Source organism: Eurypyga helias, unplaced genomic scaffold, assembly GCF_000690775.1.
Source record: "Eurypyga helias isolate BGI_N326 unplaced genomic scaffold, ASM69077v1 scaffold5151, whole genome shotgun sequence".
Classification (NCBI taxonomy): Eukaryota; Metazoa; Chordata; class Aves; order Eurypygiformes; family Eurypygidae; genus Eurypyga; species Eurypyga helias.
The window spans coordinates 17,010-34,804 of record NW_010231487.1 but is presented as its reverse complement, the minus strand read 5'-3'; the positions used below and the strand labels follow the sequence as shown (position 1 = coordinate 34,804).

Here is a 17,795-nt window from a genome sequence, read left to right as displayed (position 1 = left end):
TGATTGTGATTGAAAGTACAGTAATACTGTTGAATAAAATTATGATTTAAAAAAAAGAGTAAAAACAACTATTAAAACAAGTAAAACTCTACCTGTTCCTCCTGGTTCTTTTAATTTCTACTAGTGAGCTTGATCAGTAGATGAAGTTGGGCTGGCGTAAACCGACTATATCTGCCCATAAGATGGTGCTAGTGCTACTGCATTGGTCATAAAAATGGCACTGGCAAAGCAACAAGCAACCGCACAAACGTGGTACTGGGTAAGAGTTTGCTTTTCTCATGACTTTTATGAAAGACGTTTGCTAAGGTCCAAAAACTACAGCATGTCAGTTCTTGCACAAGTTTCTCTAACTGTACATCATTTTGTGAAAAGGGAGCTCAGAGTGGGGAAAAAAACGTGAAACAAGAGCTGTATTTTCTGCTTAATAAATCTCATTCACACTTGAGATAGCTGGAAACCTTGTAAAAAATAATACAGAGAGATTTAGAAATTTAGAAAACACTGTCCTGTTTTCCCGTTCTAATGTACTGTGCAACTGGTAAGAGAAGTTCACAAAACAGAAGCATCTGCAATGGTAGATGCAGGATCTTACAGAATCACAGAATGGTTTGGGTTGGAAGGGACCTGAAAGACCATCTAGTTCCAACCCCCCTGCCATGGGCAGGGACACCTTCCACTCGACCAGGTTGCTCAAAGCCTCTTCCAGCCTGGCCTTGAACACTTCCAGGGATGGGGCACCCACGGCTTCTCGGGGCAACCTGTGCCAGTGCCTCACCACCCTCTCCGGGAAGAACTTCTTCCTGATATCTAATCTAAACCTCCCCACTTTCAATTTAAACCCGTTACCCCTGGTCCTGTCACTACAGGCCCTTGTAAAAAGTCTCCTCCAGCTTCCTTGTAGCCCCTTCAGGTACCGGAAGGTGCTATAAGGTCTCCCCCAGAGCCTCCTCTTCTCCAGGCTGAACAATCCCAATTCTCACAGCCTTTCATCATAGGAGAGGTGCTCCAGCCCTCTGAGCATCTTCGTGGCCCTCTTAACTTCCTAGTCAAAAGTGGAGAAGTGCTCCTAAACCATGCTCTAGTTCTTCAAAGAAAAGCGACACCTTCTCCAGTTATGAACAGAAATTAAAGGTGCAATTGAACAGACCTGAATTTTCCCTCCATGTTGCAATGGCGATCATACCTATTAGCCAGTGCATTAATATTTGTGTATACATTCACACAGGCACATACAGCATACATGTATGTATATGCTGCATATTTTCAACATCTACCTAAACATTCCCCATGAGAATCGTAACAGCTGGGAGAATGTTCTGAATCAGCCATACTGTGAACTCAAGGTATCTTCCACCTTCCATGCTTCTTTTCTAAAGTACAAACACCGTAATTTTTTTCCAAGTATTTGAACTCTAGAAAAGTATATGATTAACTTAAAAATTACTTTCATTATCCTACATTTTGAAAGTTGCTGTTAAAAATCAGCAGGAGATAAAGAATTAATTTGCATTTAAATGTACTGGGATTTGGCAAAAATACAAACACCGCAAGACAAAGAGACTGTCAGCAACTGTAATTGTAGGGGTCACAAATAAGCTTTCTAATGAAGCTGTTGTGCCTTTTGTTTTTTCAGTGAAGATGACTATTCAACTTTCCTCGCAGGCCTATTTCTACTTCAATGGTTTTCAACACAGCTTGCCCCCAACCCTCTCCCAGCCGAAAACTCATTTGTAACCCATTCTGTTAAATGTTTTTCCCCTCGGCTTTGTGAACTCCTACCTGCACAGGACGACCATCTTCTTGGCCAATCATGTTCCTCCAGTCCTGCAGCGACCGCTGAAGGCTGTCCAGCCCTGTTTCCCAAAGCCTCACGCCACCTCCCATGTCCACAGTAACCAAACCTACTTTGCCCAGTGGTGCCAAAAGGACATCGGCGTCTGAGATCTTAGAGAGCCAAGATGTGTAAGGAGAGAGAGACTGGCATCTGTAAAAACAAGAATTAATGTAAATTTTTTGAAGCTGCAATTAAAAAGGGGATGAGTATTTCTGTAGTTAAGGTGGCAGTTAAATGAAATTACACCCTCGTTCTAGGAGAGACAATAACTAAGCTGTGCAGACCCACTATTCTAGCCAAAACATTCCACCTACTGAAACTGGGTATGAGTGAAAGATACTTGCCAGTATAAAAAGTATTATAAAAGACCAGGATGAAAGGGAATGTGTTTGCCTAACCCACTGCTGTATCTCATCTATCCGAAAAAAAATCAGTCTTTACAAAAAACTATACAGAATACGAAATATTTAAAAATCTGTTACAGAAAAATATAAAACTACAAAAGAAATAGAAGCGAACTTGACCACTGAGGAAAATATCCTTCTATCAAAGTAAGACCTCTCTAGTGCTTTAGTAAGAGATGAAGATTTAAGCCCTCATCTAGAGATGGCACAGTCTTATGTACAGAGAAGCTTAGCACTGTTTTAAATGAGCAGTCAACTTGCAGATAAAAATTTACTGCTAAAACAGAGGGTCTCATAACTGCATAATATGATAAAGCAGGAGAAGAGTGTGTTTTTTCAGTACCGTTAATGACATGCATAATGACTTGGCAACCTGAACTAATATTAGAATTAATAACCTTCAAAGAGAAAAGAAGCAGTAACACATATGCCTCTACCTATGACTGAAATCCCCATGTACTAATTCAACTGAAGAAGAATTATCTTGGCATTTGACCAGGCTAACTATGCCAGAAGGGGGAAAAGTTGTTAGATTTTAGTGTGGAAGTATTGATATATATGACAAGTCACTTTATTTATCAGTTCCTAATGGAGTACATTTTTTAATTGGGACTTCTGCTCAGATTTGTCATAAACAGCTTGAATTCTCATATGAAGCCAAGCATCATGCTGCTGAAGTTACACAGCTGAATGCTTTGTAGTTTCTTATAAAGTCATAATGTAGAATGAAGTGATTGACTACGGTTTCTACGTTAATGCTTACATTTCTTAATGACTGTGTAAGACGCAGGCCAAGGGATCAATTATAAAATGGTGACTAGTCCAAAATCAATTACCTAGTCAAAAAGCCACAGATGATTAATGAAGCAGAATTAATTTAAAAGATAATCAATTAATGTTGTCAAAAATAACATAAAATGGACAAAATTTAAAACAAAAAAAAATCCCCAGGTGTTGGTTTCATACATGTGCTGTTTACAGTGCTATTTAAAGCAGCTGAGACTGCTACTGGAGACACAATCCTTTATTATTACTGCAGTGGAAAATGACAATTTTAAACCAAAAAAATACGTTTATATAATAAAATATTTGCAAATATGCTCTACAATGGTGAAAGATGGAGGTTAAAGCCATACAGAAGCCATATAGTCTGGATATTTTAATGCATCATACAAGATACTTGTGTATCATGCCAGATACTTGTGAGGGAATGTATATTTTCCAAAGTGAGAACCAAAACATATAGAAGCTCAAGTTATTTTCAAAGTGAACTTTATATTTGACCAGAACTTGATTCCTCATTTTCTGACCCAAGCACCTGTTCATTCTGCCTGTCTTTGTCAGACCCTAAAGATAGAGAAAAAGGGAAAAAATAAAGATAGCAAAACAGAATGAAAGACTGTAGAGGACAGAGTGGGCGAAGAGGGAGGAAGAGCAAAGGGAGTGAATATCAAAAGATAATTAGTAGATATGAAAGTTAGCTTTAAGTGCTCTATTTTCATTGGTATCACTTAGGAAACAGATTAAAAATGTTGACAAAAATATGCTGCCAACAGTTGCAGAATTTCACACAGTAGGTAAGAATTATTCTCACTTTCCACATCAGAAGAAATACTTGAAGCATATACTTATCCTGAAGAAAATTACACACTAAATTCTCTTTGTTCTTCCTCTAAGACAGAGGCTACTCTAATCAATAAAATCAGTTACCTGGGAATAGCAATATATTTGATTTTCTTTGAGTTAAGATCTGTTACTTCCAAGTATCCAGCAGCTTGTGGAGGAGTGACATCTGAAAACAAACAAACATGTTATTTTCCTGCTGCATGATTAACTGGTTATTGCATTAACATTTAGCAGATCGAATTTAAACGTTTCATTATACAGTACCTGTCAGAAAATGATAAGCTTTCACATTCAACACAGGGGTATAACTTGCAAATACAGAATTGTTTTACTATTACGTTGTGAGCAAGCAGACAGGCACAATTATAAAAGAACAATGTATTTGTATAGCAAATGTCAAAATTAGACACAAATATAGCCCTACTCTCAAAAGCACGAATCCAGCATTAATGCAATCCCTAACTCGCTGCTTGTATCTGTCACTGAAGATGACTTCAGCTGTATATCTGACTTAAAAGGCATATTGAGGCACGTTTCAAAACACTGTGCTTATGAGTTGCACTTGAAAACTTCTCTATAATATTAACATAAATGTTGTTGCCTTAAATTGAATCACTCTTTTTGCAGGTAGATTCTCAGTATGCAAAGACTATAATTTCACAGTAAATAACCTTAGACTGTCAGGTACTTCACATTCTGTTTATAGACAGTTTAATGAATACAGCTAACAGTATGGTCCCTCCCTCAGAAGTAAATCTGTGTAGGTGTGTGTCTACACCAGCTTTTGTAAACGTAAGGGTACACTCTGCCTGGGCTCAGAACTGAGCTTCCAGTTAGGAGGTGGCTTTCATCTGCCTGGAGTAAATCGAGGAACTTAAGTTTTTCAGAAAAGAAGCCAGGAGACTGAATTACGCAGCATGGTACGGGTACAAAATATTGTCACAAGATGAAAGCAAATCTGGATTTCCTTCTGAAACAACGTATCTTTTCACCTCCTGGAAATGAAGGAGAGCCTGATGCTACCTGATGAAGTGCATTGCACTGCTTGCACGCAGCACACACAGAAAAGACCAGGATGATCGGCAGTATAAAGGGTTCTAACATTCAAATGAGTATATAGAATAACTCACAGCAGCTTTTATGCATATCTACTGTATCTACATATCTCTAGTGTGCATAACTACAGTAGTACATCTGTTGACTTTACTCATAAAGATGGAAATATTGAACACACTGAAAACAGGAAAAATATGTCTGGAAGAATACAGGTTTGTGGGCCACAGAGCACTTTTTGTTTTGCCTAGATTTGTGACTGTTTAAAAATGTGCTCTCTCTTTGGGTAGTAGTGGAGAATAAGATGTCCATTAAAAATTCTGATGCAGATCTAGAACATACAGCTGATACTGAAATGGAAAGGGTAGAACTGTAGGTTGAGAATTCATAATTAAGTTAATAAAATAGAGAGAGAACACAAATGAGCCAAATAAAGTTATAAAAAAGGTTGCAGAGTAGGAAGCTGAAGAAAAGGTAATCAAATGTTTAAATGCAACACAGGAACAACTGGCCAGGCCCCAGAACTGCAGTCAGGACTCTTGCAATGAAACATGAACATCAGATCTAAACAAGTGTAGTTTGTCTCTCTTTTGCCAAAGCCTGATGGAGAAGAATAGCTATGCTCAGCTCTGGACATCAAACTTCAAGGAAAACAGAGACATATGAGATAGTCCTGGGTGTAACAAAGATGTCAGAACAGATGGGCTATAAGAATGAATTTAAGGAATTAACTTTTTTTTTTCCCTAAAAGAGTTATTTTTTGAAAAACACATTTTCTATGACATTGAAAAGATCCTTACAAAAAGACCCATATTATCCTGACTGAGTGGAGGTGAGACGAAGTACTCAGTTTTGTTTACAGCAAAAAAAGCTGGATACTAGGAAGAGCTTTTCTTATACAGGGAGAGTGAAGCATTGCAATTGGCCAATTGTTTGACAAACATCTGTTAAGAAGAGTCTAAACATGTGTCATCCTGTCCCTATATAAATAGTCGGACCAGATGATGCGTTGAGGTTATTCCTGTAACTGCGTGTGTTACACTACATGTTGTTCCAGTTACTGTCACACTAACAGAGCTACGCACTCAGTAACAGACTGTTATGTTATATTCATATAAGGAAATTGATGAGAATTCAAGTAAATATTTGCTCTCAAGTAGCCCTTAATTCTATAGCCTTGTTTTTAGAATAAACATTAGTACTTATTTGCTGGATTCTGTCATGATCTCTTGACTGAGTTTAGATTTTGTGGCCATACATCTATTTGGCAGTCTTTAGGGAAATTATTACTTGCAATAGTTTCTTTTCAAACATAACTATTATCCTGGTTTACAGTTCCAATAAAACATAAAGAAAATTATTTCTTTGCTTGTTGTTCCTGGAACAGTTTTGGAAATACATATTGGAGTAAACTAGAGGTTGGCTGAGTGCTTTGAATTATTAATAGAAATGGAAGGCTGTGTGCCAGAACTGGCCAGTTGTCCAAGAAGATGAGAAAGAAAGCCGGATAGATATGCAAACCGAAGCAAAAGTATAAACCAACTTCTCAAAGGCAACGTAAAACATTAGTGCAATAACTTCAAGGGACAGCCACATACTCTATTTTATGTAATAGGATGCCTTTGCTTCACTATCCTGTCTTCCAGGATAGAAAGACTTATGGACGAAGCCTTATACACCTTTCGCAGGTAAGTAACTCCAGGTTTCCAAAGCAGAAACAACAGCACAGACAAATCACCAAACGTCAAAAGGCCCTCATGGATTATGCAGCACAACCAGGACTAAGCCGAGCTGAATCTCCAAGGGACCAAGACTGTTAACCAGCTACTGGGAGCAGTTAAATGTGCATTCAATCAAATATTCTGTCCATTAGTGAGAATCACAGGCAAACTCCAGAAGAAACAACAGCCCAGCAGAAAGGGTTGCAAATACTGGGTGTCAAATGGGCACAGGAAGGACGAGTATCTTTTAATGTCACCTTCCAAGTGAGTACACGAATGTATGTCTCTTTTCTTCCGTCTTCCCTTTTTCACGTGGATAGATTTTGGATTCATGCTGTAACAATGGCAATACTAGGTCCCTCTAATCTAGCATCCTGTCTCCAAGAGTAGCTAAACGCTTGAGCAGTGTAACAACTGGACAAGCACACATAGTATTTTCCTCAAATTACCAACCAGTTCCAATCTAGGGGCTTCTTAAGATGAGAGTGGCATCTATGTTTTTATGTCTATGTATTTTAACCTTCCATAAGTTTGTCCCATTTTGTATCACTAGGAAGCACTGTACTTATCCCTCACAAATGAGAATCATGGAATCACAGAACGGTTTGGGTTGGAAGGGACCTTAAACAGCATCCAGTTCCAAGGCCAATTGCTGAACTGCAACGATAATATTCCTGTAGCTGGTTGCCAGTGCAGACAGAAGGAGATCCCACCTACTGGGATATTCAGTGTAGGTAGCCTGTTAATTCCTCAGAGGTAAAATGCAGCATTTAGTAAGATCCAAATTAATCTAAAAAATGAGTGCAACAACTCTCATTCCTCCTCAAACGCTTGCTCTGTGATACTTGAAAAAAAATTGAGAAAAATTCATGAGTGAATGCAGTTTACAAAACAAAAACAAGCGTGTACAGATGTTGCAGCACAAGTATATGAACCTCTTACCTTTTGGGTAAATGTCTTTCAAAGGCACATCTCCAGGTGCTAAAATTCTGACTATTTGATTAGAAGCCAATAAAGTTACACAATTGGTTTGTTTTGCAGCTTCTGGTTTCCTCTGGGCTCCATAATAAAATGGATCAGAAGGAGAAGCACGTTTGTGACTCAGAGGGGAGTTTCTTTTCCAGCCGTACACTTCACTAGGAGACTACAAGAGAGAAGGAGTTCACTGAACAAAACGTTACTATGATTGAGCAGAAAAATACATGTTTCTTGCTGGGATTTGACTCCAGATTCAGAGACATAAATGTAGGTATCCACATGTTAGCCATGTGCTTCACATCCCAGTACAGTCAGTAGAGCCTAGACAATAAATCATCTCACCTTGAAGAAGGCCTCTATGTTTGGCCAACTGAGTACAGCTACTACGAATAAGAGCTTAGACACCTTGTTCATACTAAACACCTACACCATTAACACTACACACTGAATCTGAAGTTTTGTCCCACCACCCTGACATTCACCTTTAGCGCTCCCTCTCTGACATTCACATGGTCATTTAAAACCATGTACAAGGAACGACAGGCCCTCAGTCTACATCAGGGGCAGCAAAATGCTTCTTCACCAGTGTTGGTATTGAAGCGTGTAGCATCTTTAGTACTCCTGCCTCTAGACTACTTCCCTTTTCCAGCAATAACATCTAGTATAAATAATATGAAAATCAAGTACAATCTATCTGGTAATATAAATCTAAACCAAGAAAAACTCGGAAGTTAATTGCAAAGACAGGGAATGTCTTATTGACAAAAACATATTTTTGAATAATTTTGAATTTCGGAGTATTTTCTTCTATCATTTGGCTTTCCCAAAATTAATGTCTGTTAACAGTTCAATTTTCTAATTTGCCTTAATTTATTAAGCAAACATGACATAGAATTATTTATTCCATTAGCACCACCCTTTTTATGTATCACTAGGTAGTAAATACAAGCAAAACCAAATAATTAAACATATGCTTTTATCTTCCTTGTGTTTACCTCCACTGCTTGCAACAGCCTTAGTCATTACCCCGAAGTTTCACTTTCCTTTCTGGTCCTTTTCTAAATGCGTCACAGGAGTGAGCACATTTACGTGCAGTGAAGGGGCTGTACAGTTTTATTACCATTTTCTCTATCTTTTTTCTTTTTCTTAAATCTGAAGTCTTGCTAGCTGCAGCACACTGAGCAAAAAGTTCACACTAAACATTCCAGAATGATACTGATAACCTTTTTGTCATTGGTTATATTTAATTAATCCATAGAAGATTGTGGATGAGGCTTTGAGCAACCTGGTCTAGTGGAAGGTGTCCCTGCCCATGGCAGGGGGGTTGGAACTAGATGATCTTTAAGGTCCCTTCCAGCCCAACCCATTCTATGATTCTATGAAAAACACATGATTTAGAAAATATTCCTCTAGCCAGCACTATTCAGAACTTACCTACAATTAATTTTGTCTGTGCTAGACATTATGTTGTCCAATTTCTTATTATTTCAAACTTAACTGAAATACCTCTAAATTAGACTACTTTACCAAATGGTGTACACCACATGAATATGTCATTCCCTTATTTTTCCATATCATTTGGTAAACAGGTACTTAACTGGTTACAGAATAAATGAGATCATATTACTTCATTGTATAATAATGCTGAGTATTTACCAAGAGGTCTGGGAAACCAACAACAATAGTAGCATAATTATGTTCATCTGAGAAAATCCTGTTGGGGGAGCTGATCTTCTGTCCCACAGCTGCACTGAGGTTTTCTGAAGATAGCTGGTCACTTGAAACTGCATGAGGCACACACAGTTTGGATGCTAAGCAGGGAAATTAAACAAAATTAATATAATTAAATCCAGATGTGCAACAGGAAACAACATTAACTGTAAGAGTGCTGCGCACTGATCGTTACTATTTATTGAGCATAAAATTACTAAAGAGCAGAAGATTTTATTGTTCCATAACACAGAAAAGAAGTCAGGAAACAATGTTATTTTTGTGAAGTTAAATACTTAAACTCATGAAATACTAGCTTTATAGTTGCTTATGCCACTTAATTTTGCCCTCTACTGTGCAAATGAGGCGGGGAGCCTATGGAATAGAACAGCGTGTGATCTCATTAAAAACTGTTATAATGCAAATGCAAAGAAAGGCAAAATGTAGGTTTGCACAGGTAAGTGTCAACGTGACATTTCTTGGTTGCTGTCTTGCTGTCTTTGCAATTCAAATAGCATTATCTGTAACACGTTTCTGGTAAATAATGGTCTAGTTTTCTTTTTCTTTAAGCTAAGGAAAGTAAATTTTATTCTGTGCAACTGCAACAACCTTGCCTCAAATAATCAACATAGTCAGAACCTGCTACCTTTAGATCTGCAGCACACACGCTTTCCACTTCGATGGGCAGACTCTCTCATTTACCTGGCAGTGGGAGAAAGTCTTTCCTCCCTCAAAGGATGAATGGGCTACTGGTTTGGTTCAATGGAAAACCCACATTGGTCTACCTTTTCTTAGCTCTCCTGTCACAGGTTCTGCCTCAAAGAATGATAACAAGCTGAACATTCGGGGTTTGCTGGATGATTTGAAAAAAAGTGGAAAGGGGATAGGACAACTTTTTAGATTGGAAGAGAAGATGTAAGATAAGGACAAAAATAGCACAAAAAGCATGCAGCAATAAACTGTCCACAAACAGTCCGAGACTGGAGATTATAATAATGTTTCTGCCCATCTGAGGATCACACTCTCTAAATAAGGTAGTAGGAGGAAGGAAACTACTGTGCTGTGACGGAGCTTGATAAGTTGACAGGGTAAACTACAAGAGATTAAAAGGATCCTAGATATTTAAGCTGTGGTTAGCCCTTGGTACCCAAATTGTTGCTGTTTGTGTAAAATAAGCAGTATTTGTTATTTGTCAATAACATTTGCTTCTATCATGTTTATCCACTGTTAATCTCATTCTTTATACTTAGGGTCCACAAGGAGCAGGATGAAACTTATTCCCTCTTTAACAGATATAAAGTGGTTTCTCTGTTTTTTTACTGTCTTTCTGAGACACACTGGAGATAGGCCTAAGCCTATGAACTGTTAGGTGGGATGCACATGTACTTCCAGTGTTATTAAACCAGGAAGGCTAAAGATTTTGTGCACCATGATCAAATGCTCAGGATTGAAAAAGTCATCAGATCTGAAGACAAGACAGATCTTAGCAGGCAGAACGATGATCATCGGAGATTTCTGCCTCCTTCTGTAGCTATGACATGCCTCAATGCCTAGCAACACCCAGGAATTTTACTGAACAAATCCGCCCCTATCTTTTAACACAGGTGTGATGGCCTCAATGGCCTCCTGCACACTACCTGCAGAACTTGAGAAACTCTGATTCCTGTTCTAACAGTAGGTCTTTTGTATTTTTATAAGTGTCAGGAAATGTCTTCTAGCTCATCTGAGTGTGTCCAACAGACATGCAACAGCATACAGGCTAGACTGAACAGTGTATTTGATCCCTTCTGTTCCTATGTTCTAATTCCTGACCAGTTGCCTTTTTTCCTGTCCCATTCAGTACATTTCCTAACCGTCAATGACTGAGGCTCTTAGATGTTACAACAAAACAAAGATGCTTTACTACAACAACCTGAAGTTGGAGCATGGAATCTGCCACGCTTTGTGAAAAGTTATTATTAACCAAACATGATAAAAAAGGGAGGATAAAAAGAGAATCAGAGAGAAGGTTACCCAGACCTTTAAAGTAAAAGAGCCTTGTTTGTGCAGCTGCAAACACAGAAGTGATTTAAGAAAAGAAGAACAAGCCAAGCTCGTGTTCAGTACCTGTTGTTAAGCCAAATCCCATGTCAGCTGGCTCTTCACTCAATGCATACAGTTGGCAAACCTCACTGTCTTCAGCTTCTATATGGGCATGCTTGGTTAAAAGAAATTTCCTGTAAAGGATACAAGTTTATAATAATTCCTGATTCAGCTTGTAAATCTAAACAAGTAACAAAAACATTCTACATTTATATAAACAAGGTTATCAACACCTTTTGCTGAAACTAAACATGATTTACCAAACATCTGTGAGATAGGAAAGGGTAAGCCAGCAAGTGGCAGATTGGTCTTCTGGTAACTATTTACACACTTTTATTTGCTGTGCATTTATAAAAATAAGACAGCAGAGTAATATTTCTTTCACATGACCATGAAAGTCAAGCAAGCAGGCACCAACCCTGGACGATGCGGCTACATTTCCAAATCTATGTCCACCAAAATTCTAATTTCCAGAAGTGACACCACCTCAGTAAAAACTATTCACATGCACTGAACAGTATTAACAGCTAGTATAGACTTTCAGCAGCATGAATTTAGAAAGGCATATCCTGTTCATTTCCTACTCTAACAGCCTACCTGCACTTTCACCAGAGGAAATCTGCATCTTAAGCACCAACTGGTTAAGTCCAGCCAGTCTCACAAACTGAAAAACAACTCTTAAGACCAGGAGTGAAACTCCTGAATGTAAACAAGACACAAACAAGAAATAATACTGTCAAGAAAACTAGGCTTAACTAACTGATTTGTTTCATTTTCCACCAAGAGCCACCGGTCTTCAGCTGCCAGGAAAACGGATTTCAGATTGATCGGAAGCGAGATGGTATGAGTTCGACCCTCTAATACATCCAGAACAATAAGGCGGTTTCTGTAAAATTGGAAGCCAAGAAAAGAATAATCAGATAGGGATGTACACCAGGAGATATGTTACAAATCAATATAATACAAGACTATATTGTACTCTCACCCTGCTTCTTTGTAGAACACCAGCCAGTTTTTGTGTGAAAACTCTCGGCACATTTTGTAGCTGCTCTGTATAAAAATACGTCATACAGCAATCAGTGTTTTGTTAGATTTGGCCCAGTGAGCCTCCATGACTCCCCTAAAAGTGTATTACATTTTTCCTTTATTTAAAATAATCTACACCATTAATTACCTCTCAAAATGCTACCTAGCCTGCCTTGTCCCAAGTCATGTAATTGCATCATAATTGAGTTCATTATTTTAGACATAATCCCTTGTAACAAAATGTTCCATTAATCCCATTTCTAGCTCCAAAGAGAGGTATTTTAAAGATACACATCCTCAGACAATGCTACTTATTTATATTTTTCATATCATGATTCTGTAAGAATGCCATTTTATGTGTAAGGCATTTAAACATACGTAAGAGTAAACAATTAAGTGCTGAGGCTGTAAAACCATAAACAATCCTGGGGCAGATTTTCCAATATGGAGCTCTGATTTAAAAAAACCAAAACTTAGTATAATAGATACAGGTGCTATTCCTCACCACTTCTTCTTTGCTGCTCCACCACGATGTTCTCTTAGGAGACTCTTGAGCATCTGGTAAGAGCAAAAGTCGGCGAAGGGCACCATTGTTTGTATCCAGCAACAAGACAACATTGCTCTGTAAATGAAAAGCAGATCTGTGTACATCTCCAGTCCATTTAAGAGACTATCACAAGCACTTTGGCAACTCTAGCAACTTAAGACAATTTAAAAGATAATTTAGATTTTGTTGGAAAATGCAGGTTGAATCTTCTTGGTTCATTTCAAAGCTCATGGAGAAATTTAATTGTAGAGGCTGAGTATATGCAAAAAGAGCTGGAATGATATTCCATTTTTTCCATAATATTTTACCTATACATCTCATATTCACTTCTGTATAACCTTTAGGAACTAGGCTAATATGGCTTACATGCCATTCAAGGAAGCGTCAGGTTCTGCAAGGACATTAGGTTCTGCAAGGACTTACTAAAAGTAAACCGTCTACGTACAACATCTGCAGTAACGCACGATAGACGTTAAGGGAGTAAAACATAAATTCCCACCAGTTCTCCTAAATAAAACAAACAGTCTGAGTCACAGCGGTTTTGTTCTTTTTGGGTACTCTTCATTCTTCCACTAGGGTTATGAGAGAATTGACTTTATTTAATAATGACAATCAGTTGAAGCTAAATATGGTAAAGCATTTAAAATATTACCATGTTATTTGGAGCATTTGGGAATTTCAACTAGAGTTCAATACTTCTAAAAAAAGAAGTTTGCTTATGTATTACAAACCAAAATTACAGAAGTGTGGTTCAGGAAAAAAACCAGGGCATTTCCTTTGGATTTTGGTTTTCTGCCAAGTTGTATTTATACAATTCTGCAACAGCACTGCTGTACCTAAGCAATACATTAGCCTTTCACGTGAGACAAAGCACACATACGAATCAATTATATTCTTCCACTTAGCGTTAAATTTATGAGAGCAGTTGGTAATATAAAAAGCCTCTCTACTCCACCCCTTTTGATGTTAATGGTTTCCTTCTGTGCTAAATGACTGATGTATATTCTGTCTGTGTTTAAGAATAGATTTTTGCGTCACTCGCGAACACATCCAAGAGCAGCTCTGGCAACTCTTCAAGTGGGCTGGGAAAAGACGCTGGTGTGCAATTCCACTGTGTTTGTTCTTGACTGGGAGAAAAGTAACCTTTGGGCGACCTCCCGACCCCGATGTCTGGAATTCCAAACTCTGGACAGATGCAATAACCAATCTTGTGAAGTGGTGTGCCTTTATTTTTAGTTACTGCAAAGTTTCCCTTTCCTTACTGCTGTTTTTATTTTAGCCTGTATTTTCCTCTTAAAAGTGCTTCAATCAAACAGGGCTGTGATTTCTCTCTGCAGGTATGGGAAGTTGTTCCTTACGGTCTTGCAGACAGAGAGGAGAGCTAGGGGAAGAAATACACTTCAATTTCAGAGTGGGACAGTACAATTAATTCAGTTTCTTTCTCTTCTTATCTGGATGCTCATGCCCTGAGCAAGCAAGCTCACAAACACAGACTCTGTCTAGCTGTCAGCTTCAGATGAGGCTGATTCTTAGCTTGGCAGGGTAATCCCTCTGCACGTCTCCTTTCCCCCGTCCCACAAGCACCTTTCCTGTGAGTGGCACTCAAGGACCCCCTGAGGGATACACACGTAACAATCTTGACCCTGTAAATCTTAGGCACAGATACAGACATACCATATTGATCATTAGGTTCAAGTGAAAACAGTCTGTGCAAGAAGTTACAGTCTACAGCTCAAACCTTCACGTCTTCAGAGGTAGGGAAACGTATACAAGTACTGATGCTCTAATTAAGGCAGGAGCCTTGATCTGAGGGAACTGAGAACAGCAAGTGGAGATAGAAGCTTTGTGCTTGTAGAAAAGGAAAGTGTTCACCTTTTCTATCGAAGGGGAAAACCTTTCTATATAAACACACCATTTCTTTTCTGTAAGGCATGCTTATAGAAAATGAAAGGCTGAGAGAGTTGGGCTTGTTCAGCCTGGAGAAGAGGAAGTTCCGGGGAGCCCTTATAGCACCTTCCAGTGCCTGAAGGGGCTACAAGGAAGGCCGGGGGAGGGAGCTTTTTACAAGGGCCAGTAGTGACAGGACAAGGGGTAACGGGTTTAAATTGAAAGTGGGGAGGTTTAGATTGGATATCAGGAAGTTGTTCTTCATGGAGAAGGTGGTGAAGCACTGGAACAGGTTGCCCAGAGAAGCTGTGGATGCCCCATCCCTGGGAGTGTTCAAGGCCAGGCTGGATGAGGCTTTGAGCAACCTGGTCTAGTGGAAGGTGTCCCTGCCCATGGCAGGGGGGTTAGAACTAGATGGTCTTTAAGGTCCCTTCCAACCCAAACCATTCTATGTTTCTATGAAAATGAAAGCGTCTTGTAATAGCCAAAAAATAAGATAATTTAATAACATCAACTTTTTTTTTTAGGAAAATACACCTTTCCTCCTGTAACGATACACATTACGGGGACATTACAGGTTTTGGACATTACTACTACTCTGTTGCAGGTACTTCCATGTGCAGGTCATCACTTGTGATTCAGGCTAGATCACAAACTCTTAAAGAACAGTGTCTCCTTTTCAAGCACATTTGCTGTCTTCTACATGTCGTGAGTGAAGTGGATCTCTGTGTCAGCTCCAGTGCCACAGAATCCCTCACTCCCTTGCTTACTGAGAGCTCTGACAAAGAGCTCCAGCAGCATGTGGGGCAGGGAAAAGCACTTCCCTCCCTTCCTACCCCACTTCCTGACGGAGAAAGATAAAAGCAGTTAAAGGATGCTGGCAGGACACTGCCTGAGCAAAGCTCATTGTGCTCTCTCAGGCCGACTGTCGGTTACTCTGTCCAGCTGTAGCTTTTCAACAGAGCAAAGTACTTGTAAGAAAAAATGGAAGTGTGCAGTTAAGTTATATGCAAATCAATTCTCCATGTGCATTTTCCTCCTTTAATCCCATATAAAATCATGCACAAAGTTATCAAAATTCTTTTCAGTCTGTATTTGCTCTCCTGAGCAAATTACTGAGCAGTAAAAGCAATAGAAAAAGTGATGTAGGAAAGCATGAAGCTTTATAGGAAATAGGGGTATGTCCTGAAGTACTCAAGGGGAGGACAGGGCAGAGGCATTACTGCTTTGAAAAGATGAATGAAATTCCCATCTTATGAGGAAATGACTTGACATTTCTGAAGAGTCTTCAAGGTCTATCAGCTTAGTCTGAACAAAAAGACAGAGTCAAAACAGGCTGCACTCACCGAGATCAACTGCCACTGCATGAACAGAATCATCTACTCTTTCTTCCAAGAAGATGTAGAAGTGGCTTAAAAGCAGATAAATCTGATTCGTGCTATTAAGTTAAATCCCTGAGGTGTTTAGTTTTAGTAAAACTTTGTTTCAAAGAACAGGAAGGAGTGGTGATTTTTCATTTTAGTTCACTGGAGGGCTCTACTGAATCCAGACGGATGTCATCTGGGAAATTAATCACTCAAGCTTATTTGAAAAGCCACAACATCATCCCCTCATCCTTTCCAATAAGGTTATCATACATTTAAAATAGGTTTTTTTTTTTTTTTTAAATAAGCTAATCAGAAATATTCATCACAAAAGGCCTTTATTAAAACAGTAATTGGAAAAAATCTTTAGGTATTGGTATTAATTAATGGATTATATTATTTATGGATTATCAGCTATCAAGTGGACTTTATTTAATAAATGCAACTTCTTATTTGTAACAAAAATTGCTAATACGTCTTGGTCTTTTACAGACACACAGACAAAACTCTAAAACATCACATACATCATTTAGATCATTTGTTTTTCTTGAAGACCTGTTTGATGCATCCTTAGCACAAGCAGCTAGCCCTTGGAGCCCTGACCAAAATACAGATGTGCCACTAATCTATGTAACATGTGAATGCTGCAAATTCTGAGGTTACAGCTGCCAGTCCAGCTGAAGGCAGGCATCTTGACCATATGAGCTGTGAAGGCCCTTTCTGTAGCCAGCAGGAAGAGATGCGCTTCCAGAGGGCAGTTCACCATGTTCTACCTTAGCTGGGGTGAATTGCTCTTGCAGATCACCTTTATCCTCACAACAGAGAAGATACTTGGATGATTAGCTTAGACTACATGCTTACCCGCTAACATCAAAAATGATGGATTTAATTTCATATACAGCAATATCCACCAAATTTCACAGGTGGACAAAGAAAGCACATGTCTTTTCCATGGATGCACTGCATGAAGAGTTGGGAATAAAACCTCAGCTCCACGTGGAAAAAATAAAGTACTTAAGAATCTCTCTTCGGATTCATCAGCAATTAGAAATGCAGAGATGCTAACACACGAGCCCAAAGATAAGGAAGGATGGCAGTGGCTGTGAAGACTACAACAGCAGTGTTTGGCTGACCTGTGCTTCAGTGCCTCATTTAAAAACCAGCCCCAAACAAATCACTAATGTAGTCCATGAATACGAATGTGCAATAAACAAAAGAATATTTTTTCATCATTCTTTCTGTGCAAGAGGCTTACTTCATTAACACATGAAGTTGAAAATTACTTTTGAATGGTGTTCCAAGTACACAATGACGTTTTGTAACCGAGTTTGTAGCTTAACGAAAAATATTTTCACACTCAGTGAATAAGGTCTATCTTAATATTGACACTGTGTGAGAAGCCCTAAGGTAATAGAAAGCACTCAGAATATTGTACTTCTGCGTTATTTTGTAGAAGAGTAAACAGGCTTATTTTCAGGCAGGATTTGTTCACCTGCAGCACTTGCTCAGAAAGGCAAGACTGAAACTAGAAGTATTTAAGCTTTGGCAGAGAAAAACAGGAAG

The 17,795-nt window shown here is 38.8% G+C and overlaps 1 protein-coding gene across 1 annotated transcript in view; it reads right to left on the bottom strand.

Moving 5' to 3' along the window:
- VWA8 (von Willebrand factor A domain containing 8) overlaps positions 1-17,795 on the bottom strand; it is a gene marked incomplete at both ends in the record, with an annotated part of 55,944 nt that overhangs the window by 25,434 nt on the left and 12,715 nt on the right. Inside the window, 8 exons of the mRNA XM_010161094.1 lie at positions 1,780-1,984; positions 3,949-4,030; positions 7,581-7,782; positions 9,273-9,427; positions 11,433-11,542; positions 12,169-12,294; positions 12,394-12,458; positions 12,940-13,056. Of these exons, the coding sequence (XP_010159396.1) occupies positions 1,780-1,984; positions 3,949-4,030; positions 7,581-7,782; positions 9,273-9,427; positions 11,433-11,542; positions 12,169-12,294; positions 12,394-12,458; positions 12,940-13,056 (1,062 nt within the window). The remainder of the gene's footprint in view (positions 1-1,779; positions 1,985-3,948; positions 4,031-7,580; positions 7,783-9,272; positions 9,428-11,432; positions 11,543-12,168; positions 12,295-12,393; positions 12,459-12,939; positions 13,057-17,795) is intronic.